Source organism: Nymphalis io, chromosome 17 (genome assembly GCF_905147045.1).
Source record: "Nymphalis io chromosome 17, ilAglIoxx1.1, whole genome shotgun sequence".
NCBI classification, from domain to species: Eukaryota; Metazoa; Arthropoda; class Insecta; order Lepidoptera; family Nymphalidae; genus Nymphalis; species Nymphalis io.
In genome coordinates, this window is record NC_065904.1 from 2,577,520 (window position 1) to 2,587,116 (window position 9,597).

Below are 9,597 nucleotides of genomic sequence, written 5' to 3' on the forward strand. Positions count from 1 at the left end.
GATGTCAAAAGACAATATTTTAATGATCAGTACGTTTCCAAACGGAAAATTAGATGACACTACAAAATTGACAAGTTTTCGGTACCTACTAAATGACTTAGTCAATAATGCAGTAATAAATAAATATTTCTCTTCCTAAACATTCCATCGCAATAAAACAATATAAATCTGAAAATGGAGGATATGGCGCGTTTAGCCCTAGTCGAACAAAATGTTAAAGACACTAATAAGTTCAACGAAATACTTCAAGAACTCTTGCAACTTATCAACTATATTTTAGATAATCCACACGAAAATGAAATAAGAACAATTAAAAGTGATACGCTTAAAAAATTGCTAAATTGTGAAGCTTTCAGTGATTATCTTAAGTACATTGGATTTCAAACAGTAAGTAGCAGAATTTATTTTGGTTTAACATAGGGAAAAAATTGTTCAATTGTTTGAAATTTTAATACATAACGTCATCGCGTAATACATACTTTGTTATATTAATGATGAGTAAGTCAATTTAATGTTGTTAATAAATATAAAGCATCACATAAATAAGTACTGAGATAAAATATTTAATTTCAGGGGCAAAATGAATTCACATTTCCTAAAGAACAGACTTTAAATAAGCTGAGAGTTGCTCAAGCGGCATTAGAAAGAAAAATAAGCTTCTGCTATGGACCCTTTAAGAATAGTAGAGCATCTGGTCTTCCAAGTTACTTGCAACACAGAAAGAAAGTTCAGTTAACACCAGCCGATGTATTGGTATGCATTAATAAGGTTTTACATATTACTTAATACTTAACTACATAACTGATTGTCATATAATTTTGCATATATATATAGAAAAGTATATAGAGTGGTTGTGGTTTTGATCGGTTAAATGTTACCAATTTAATAATCCCAAATAGATATACTAAAATCCATTTGCATATGGATTGTATTAAAAATCCTTTGCTTGTACACAGGAAACCGACAATCAGTTACTATTAAAGATACAAACCCTCTTTAACGATATGATAAAATACGAAGATGAGGAACTGCAACAGACGGCAAGGGAACATATTCCATTAGTAACATTGCAATTAATGGCACTAGATAGAATGAGAGAACAACAAAGGAAAATCAAAACAGGTTCGTAAAATTTACAATTATTGTTCTATCTATTTATCTATATTGTTTATGTTCATTAAATCTGTTATTAATATGCTTGTGCCCTTATCCAGATTCAAAGCAACTTTAATGTCAAATTTTATTTTCAAGATAACAGACAGAGTTACTTTAGCATTCATTATTTGGTATATATTTACGAATATTATAAATATGCGTTAAATATGATTGCTGATGGCTATTAAAGATGGATTCTGGATGAGCTAGCCGAGCAAGACAGGAGTAACTTAATATTTAACAGTTTAGTTGATTATGAGATATGAGAAGTGCTCTATTTTCAAAATTTGCATTACTCTGTTTGAACTCTTGATCTTCGGTTAAGACTCATATATTCCAGCCATTGGGCCGTCTCTACAATAAATCAAACAATAATTAAAAGTTTCAGATATCTAATCTACATTCCTACTACTCCAAGGAATTTCAATTTGATAATATAAGGTCGAGATGGCCCAGTGGTAAGAACGCGTGAATCTTAACCGATGAACGTGGGTTCAAACCCGGGCAAGCACCTCTGAATTTTCATGTGCTTAATTTCTGTTTATAATTCATCTCGTGCTTTTCGGTGAAGGAAAACATCGTGAGGAAACCTGCATGTGTCTAATTTCATCGAAATTCTGCCACATGTGTATTCCACCAACCCGCAATGGAGCAGCGTGGTGGAATAAGCTCCAAACCTTCTCCTCGAAACCCTTTTCGAACCACTGCTGGGCTAAGGCCTCCTCTCCCTAGAGGAGGCCTTAGCCCAGCAGTGGGACATTTACAGGCTGTTACTTACTTTATAATGTACATATATTTAGCGTCCAGAAGTTAAAGTGATTGTATGAAAACCTAGAATTGGTCTTTTTAAAAATAGAAAACCAAATCCTACAAATTGATGTAAATAACTCACTCAATTACTCTTAAAAAACACATTCAATAAATAATAAGTCGCGCCAATAATTAATTAATTAATTATTTTACCTTTCTGTCCCACCAACAAAAAGGCGGTTTCAAATTAGCGCGCGTCTTTTTTTTAATTTTAATGATCCTGGTAAAAAAAAAAACATAAATATTTCTTTCTAAAGCAACTTTAATTATTTTAATCCAAACGACTAAGTAAGTTGATAAAGAATTATCAGTCTTAATAAAATTGAAAAATATCTTATAAAGGAAAGCCTTAATTACTAAATATTGATCGTTATACGGCGCTTTATTTGTAAATAATGCGCCACAAAAATTCCTGATGGTAAGTGGTCACCAACCCACATAGACAAAGATACAGGTTTGTAGCGAAAGGTGTTAGTGTTTTATGAGAGCACAACGTTAGCGCGATTTAACTACGTACAACGCCATCTAGTGTTAAATAAATAAATATTAGTCTTGTGGTTTAACAGTTTGAAGGGTGAATGAGGCAGTGTAAATGCAATCACTAGGGCCAGAAAAACTTAGCTTACCTAATAATTAAAAAAAAATAGATTAAGCAGCATTGAAATGTATATTTGTCACACGTTTTTAAACGTGGCCTATATCACTACTTGACAATCGGTGGTCGATCCTTAATATAATATGTTTTGCAATAGGTGAACTAAAAGGCCACGATATGTCATTCGACATCGCTCTTCTGATGGAGCTGTTGGGTTGGTTCAAGCACAAGTTCTTCACCTGGGTAGATCAACCCCCCTGTGACAGCTGCGGGGGGTCCACGCGGTTCGTGAAGACAACAACGATGAAAACTGAAACGGAAACGTGCAGAGTTGAGGTGAGTAATAGATTATTGGGAACTGTTTGTTTGTATATGTAAAATTTCGTATAATATTTATTTTATTTATTCTTAAATAAACATACATTTTAAATGTAATATTTCTCGATGACGTGTTCGGTTGCTGTATATTTTTTTTTTTTTATAGAATAGGAAGGCGGACGAGCATATGGGCCACCTGATGGTAAGTGGTCACCAACGCTCTTAGACATTAGCATTGTAAGAAATGTCAACCATCGCTTACATATCCAATGCGCCACCAACCTTGGGAACTAAGATTTTATGTCCCTTGTGCCTGTAATTACACTGGCTCACTCACCCTTCAAACCGGAACACAACAATATCAAGTATTGCTGTTTTGCGGTAGAATATCTGATGAGTGGGTGGTACCTACCCAGAAGAGCTTGCACAAAGCCCTACCACCAGTGGTAGATATTAAGGGTTTGGCTACAGTTGTACAAGTGCGTGTCGTGCGGCGCGGGCGCGCAGTTCCCGCGCTACAACGAGCCGCGCACGCTGCTGCGCACGCGCCGCGGCCGCTGCGGGGAGTGGGCCAACTGCTTCACGCTGCTGTGTCGCGCGCTCGGGTACGACACGCGATACGTGTACGACACCACCGACCACGTCTGGTGCGAGGTGAGTCGGAGCTTTACAAGTGTATATATACCTTCCCACGCGCATATTTCGCATTTGATTCATCACTGAGACAAAAATATGTTTATTAATATAAATTTACAGGCGTTCAGAAAGAACGATAGTATAATAAAATCTCTTAAAGTGCCTTCGACTTAAATGTTAGTATATGTCAAAACAGTAAAAAATAGTAAATTGTCTATGATTTCATCTCAATGCCTATAATGAATAAGCATATAGTGAATAATTAGATAAATAAGACTAAATACATATAATAATAATACATTTACTTTATTGGTTATTGTTTGAATTCAAAATTATCATACTACCGTTACTTTAATGTATGAACACGCGCCCCACCATTAAAGCCTACATGGTAGACTTAAGTGCAAGTGCAATTGGTAAAAAAGAGAGGGGTGCGTCATCGTGAATTGAACTATATATAGCTGTTGGTGATGATGATGGTTTCACTGCTGCGCATTTGTTACGGAGTAAAAAGTAGCCACTCAATATGTCACTATTCGGCCCACAAACTCTTTATGCAATTCTGTTCAGAAATACTTTGCTAATGCTTCTTCGTTCCAGAACTGTCATTTTCTGTGACAAGAGTACTGTCCCATTTGCATAACGGATAATACAAACAGACGCCTTCGCATTTTGTAATCTTAGTAGAGACATAAATTGGAATGTTCTCAGGTTTTCGACTACGAATCAAACGGTTGGCTTCACGTGGACCCGTGTGAGGGTACTCTAAACTCCCCGCTCATGTACTCCCACGGCTGGGGCAAAAAGTTGACATACGTCATCGCGCTCTCCAGAGACGACCTGCAGGACGTCACCTGGCGGTACACCAACGATCACAAGGAGGTACTCGAATTAATTGCTTCGTACATTAAATAATATATTTTTCTTTTTCTAACCCGCGCGAATTCAATCGACCGCACCAACACATGGAGTATTCTATATCAAAGATGTGGACTATGAGTTGAGTGAATTATTATTATTATTTTATTTTTTTTTTATATGCGCCGGGAGGGCAAATGACTACTCCACCTGATGGTAAGTGGTGGTAGAGTTGAAACGCGACGACGGCCAATACAGTCGGGAGAATGTTCTGTACTAGCCGACCCCGCCTTGTCGGCCCGCAAGATGCCTCTTCACGCCTCATTTGAAGGAACCCGGGTTGTAAGAGAAGGGGAAAATATATATTATGGAGTCACGAATAATCTCTGCGACATGCCGCCGGTACATTGACCCCGGGCGCGCAGGTGCTGCGGCGGCGCGCGGCGGCGGGCGCGCCGGGCGAGGCGGCGCTGGTGGCGGCCGTGCTGGCGCTGCGGGCGCGCCGGCACGCGCAGCTGACCGCGCCGCGCCGCGCCTACCTCGCCGCGCGCACGCTGCGGGAGCTGGTCGACCTCATGCGGGAGAGGTACGCGTGCTCTGTAGCTGTGCCTGAGTGTGTCCACTGTGAACTGCAACAGTCGCTCCGCACACGATCGTCACACCACCATGTCGTCATCACGATGCGGGATTAGCTCCGCCCCTTTTTAGGGTCCTTCGTATTTATGACACATGTGTAATATATGTACAAGGAGCATATTAAAAACGTAAAAATGTTATTTGACAGAAAACCCACAGACTACGAATCGCACGGTCGCATATCCGGATCTAAGGAATGGAGAACGGCCCGTGGTGAAAGCGGAGCCGTATCCGGTCACGTTTTCGAGTTCGAGGTACCGGGTGAACACACTATCCAGTACAGCACCGGTCCGGACAGATACCGGATAAGCAGCAACGGTACGGAATCGGAGCCGCTTAAAACCTGGACGGCTGGAGTGTTTCAGTGCGAGAACGTGTTCAGAAAAGTGGAAAAAGACTGGAAACAGGCGTACTTGGCGAGGGAAGGTTAGTTTTGTATCCAGATGTATTTGTTTAATTTAATGTAATTTATGTTTTCGTTATTTGTAGAATTTATCTATCGCTACATATTATAAAACAAAGTTCCCAGCAGCGTCTGTCTCTTTGTCTGTCTGAACGCATTAAATTGCAAAAATTACATTACGGATTTGCAAACAAATGAACGGAGTGACTTATTAGGAAGGTTAAGGTATATAACTCATTACGGTTTTGTGTAAATCGATTGCATATAACGATGCTTGTTGAAGATGTAGAAAAAAATCAACCCGATTGGGAGTTCTACTGGCGTGCGTAGTGTAAAACCAAACAGTTTTAATATTACGATATAAACGTAACATAAAAGTAAAGTAACAGCCTGTGAATGTCCCACTGCTGGGCTAAGGCCTCTTCCCCTTTTTTGAGGAGAAGGTTTACAGCTTATTCCACCACGCTGCTCCAGTGCGGATTGGAATACACATGTGGCAGAATTTCAGTGAAATTAGACACATGCAGGCTTCCTCGCGATGTTTTCCTTCACCGTCGTTATATGGAAACCCTTATACTGCCCGTAATTTACTTAAATCGATCAAGGCAATCAATTTCCATATAATACCGGGAATGTTTTTTTTTTTTTTTGTAGAAGGCGAAGAGACTGGCTCTGTGTCATGGAAGATTGCCACTGAAGGAGAAAACTTGGAGTTCGATTCATTAGCCATTAAGTTGACCACTGCTGTTTATGAGGATGGAAAAATTGATTGGACGATACAATTCGACAACGACACGCCCATAGCCGCAGAGCTAGGTGGTGAGTTACGTCTGATTTTCCATCATGTCCATAAACCATTTGAGATACTTAAGACTATGAAATAAATACTCTTTTGAAACTGACATAGTTCTAACTAAAATTTTGTGTTTTTATCTGAACATTTTTCACTTATGGATCATCTTAAAAAAAAATAAAGCAATAATTTATTTTATTACATTAACTGAAGTAGTAAAAATAAAATTAAATAGATATAGAGGCATACTCTATGCATATTTGCCTTAAGCAAATGACATGGATTATATTTTGTCAGAACTGTAGGCCTGTTCTGTAAGAACTCGAAACTCACCTCAGAAATCTTTCGTGAAACGTTAGAAAGTGATATGATGCCGCGATATGTATGTGTGACATTTGTGCAAGCTCGTCTGGGTAGGTACCACCCACTCATCAGATGTTCTACCGCAAAACAGCAGTACTTGGTATTGTTGTGTTCCGGTTTGAAGGGTGAGTGAGCCAGTGTAATTACAGGCACAAGGGACATAACATCTTAGTTTCCAAGGTTGGTGGCGCATTGGTGATGTAAGCGATGGTAAACATTTCTTACAACGCCATTGTCTATGGGCGTTGGTGACCACTTACCATCAGGTGGTCCATATGCTCGTCCGCCTTCCTATTTTATAAAAAAAAAGATATAGTGTATCACCATAAGTCGGTCAACATTTAACGTATGAGTAATGAAGTGAGTTTGTACAGAATAGCACTGCTGATCTGCTTTTCGCCGGTTAGTCGTTGATTTTTATATGTTAGAGAATGTAATATAATAATAATAAATTATAGTGTTAGTTTTGACTCGTGTATAACTAATGGCGACACTGACAGCGAGACGCTTTAACAGTTCAAGAGTTGTCATGTGTCAGTAGAACGCGGTTCGATTTTCAAATCATTGTGTTGAGAATACTCGACTGTGCCGCACGTGCACACTGACCTTGTCGAACGAAAAATAATATTAAACATAAAAAAACCTTCGGTTTCTGCAACGTATATATAATACGAACCAAATAAATACTTATTTAAAATATGACGTAGAGAGCACGGTCCGCTTCCCGCGTCGCTTCCGGCGCGCCACGCTGCGCGCGCGCCTGCGCGGCGGGCGCGGGGACGTGGCGTGGCAACACGCGCAGCTGTTCCGCCAGCCGCTGGACAGCGCTGCCGACAGCCTCGACATACGGGCGCGCCTCGTCGCCAAGTAGTCGCGCTACACTAGTGCACATCCAAATATCCTTTTTTTATTTTTGCTTTTTGCTCACTTTGTTTATAACACTCTTGTAAGCTCATTATAGATAAATTATTTATGTTTCCCACTAAATGTTTCTATCGCCGCCATCTTTATTTGATGTTTATACAATTACACATTGAAACTTTATAATAATAATAATTATTATTTGATGAATTGCTCTTTTAAATTATTAAGAATTACATTTATAAAATATGTCATACGGTATCCTTTTTTTTTAAACTATTTTTTTTTTGTTATTTCATTCTTATAGTTTAATATACATACATAATATTTATAATGTTCTCTAATATTTATAATCCTTTCGTTTCATTTTCTTCCATCTTCTCTTTTTGGTGAAATTAAATATGTTTTGTTGAACTATATTCAATATTTTAAACCCATATTTATTTTATATTTTTTATTCCGACTCTAGTTTATAAGGCACTGTGGAAATTCCTGATATATCTCCAGTTATATCGGACATTTATATTTAATGAAAATTATTCTGTTAATATATAAAATGAAGGTTATGTAAAAATTATGTAATGTTTCTCAACTGAGATGCACAGTAATGAAGTGATATATAAGTGATATTATTCGATTGCAATAAAGCTTGGTTGACGTTTATTTGAAGTTTTATTTATACATATATTGGACTAAAAGGGGACCTTACCTTGTATGCTGATGATATTTGCATGTTCTATGGTAATTAGATAGATGCTGTGGTTAATCAAGCTCAACAAGATCTAGATACTTTGAATGCCTGGCTCCAATCCAACTTACTGACTATCAATGCCTATAAATCAATTTACATAATTTTTGCTGCAAAAACAAAAAGATAGGCAACTTCAAACCCTTGTCAAAAATATCTCGGCTTAGTCCTGGATAATCGGCTTACGTGGAAACCTCATATTGACAAAACACGTAAAAAACTTCTGTCAACTCTTCGCTGCTGTGCGAGGTATAACAGCATGCCTTCCGAAAAGTGTATGTTATTCTATTTATAATTCGTTAGCTAAACCACATTTTGGAATATCTAATTGAAGTTTGGGGTTCGGCAGCCAAAACCAATCTACAAAAATTACAAACAGCACAAAATAAACTCATAAAGACTATTTAAACGACTTAACACCTACTATAAATTTATAAGGATACAAAACTAATGAACCTAACTCAAATCTATAAAAATAACACCTGCATTAATATTAGAAAAAATCTTACAAAAGATATACAGTCAAATTACTTCCAAGGAAATAAAAAAAGCGAATGATTTGAAATGCTAATAACATGTTTAGGCCAATTAAGGACAAACTACGGCAAGAAACGTATTTTGTTTGAAAGAGCACGCGCCTACAAAAATTCGCCGAAGGATATCAAACGTCTTAAAGCCACATTTTAAAGGATTCTTCTTAAATATTATACAAAATTAATCTAAAAAAGGAAAGTTGTAACCATATATAATATAATAAACACTACACTACTCCTGACTTAAAATAATATTACTTATAGACATATCTTATGTAAAGTAACTACTAAAACTACTACTCAACTATGTACGTATACTAAGATAATAATAATGGACCAGTGGATACTGTTAATGTACACTTATTATGTACGCCTATTCGATTTAATTTTTTTTTCTTATTGTTTTGTAATTTTCTCTGTAAGTGATTTAAATGTAAATCTTTTCAGAAAATAAATGTCTTTAACCGTATATAATACAAATGTACTATGAGTAAAATTATTATTGGGAGCCATTGGTCTAACGCAATAGAACCCAAAATAATGATTGTTTGAATTTTTGTATGTGCGTTTGTCCGCGCTAACCTCAGGAACGGCTTAACTGATTTGGGTGCGGTTGTCACTAATGCGTTGGGGCAAACTTTGCTTAAAATTTAGTGTTTGTTTTATTTCAATTTGCTTATGAATAAAAGTGTTAAAGAATCATGTCGAACATTTATTCGGTAAAAATGCTATAAAATAATTGTTCAGTTGAACCTTGAGCTTGTAAATGATAGTCTGTAACATGATGATGATTGAAGGTTTATAAGAACAAAATAACGTTAAAAATGGACACTTTCATGTAGATTCTTCCAAGGTAAGTTGAACTCAGATCTATATGATCAATCATAT

The 9,597-nt window shown here is 37.2% G+C and overlaps 1 protein-coding gene across 1 annotated transcript; it reads left to right on the plus strand.

The window, feature by feature from the left end:
• The first annotated feature begins 68 nt into the window (after positions 1-68).
• On the plus strand, positions 69-8,091 carry LOC126774970 (peptide-N(4)-(N-acetyl-beta-glucosaminyl)asparagine amidase). The gene is made up of 10 exons (XM_050496660.1): positions 69-387; positions 574-753; positions 957-1,122; positions 2,718-2,896; positions 3,350-3,532; positions 4,226-4,396; positions 4,798-4,958; positions 5,157-5,434; positions 6,066-6,230; positions 7,275-8,091. Exons 1-10 carry the CDS (start codon positions 175-177, stop codon positions 7,436-7,438), a joined length of 1,860 nt encoding a protein of 619 aa, XP_050352617.1. The 5' UTR covers positions 69-174; the 3' UTR covers positions 7,439-8,091.
• Positions 8,092-9,597: the final 1,506 nt, after the last annotated feature.

What these genes read in the sequence shown, in the direction of transcription:
- LOC126774970 (XM_050496660.1), top strand. Translation starts at nt 175, where the DNA reads ATGGAGGATATGGCGCGTTTAGCCCTAGTCGAACAAAATGTTAAAGAC. An exon ending in TAACACCAGCCGATGTATTG is followed by an intron (nt 754 to 956) that starts GTATGCATTAAT and finishes GCTTGTACACAG; the next exon opens with GAAACCGACAATCAGTTACT. An exon ending in GTCGACCTCATGCGGGAGAG is followed by an intron (nt 4,959 to 5,156) that starts GTACGCGTGCTC and finishes GTTATTTGACAG; the next exon opens with AAAACCCACAGACTACGAAT.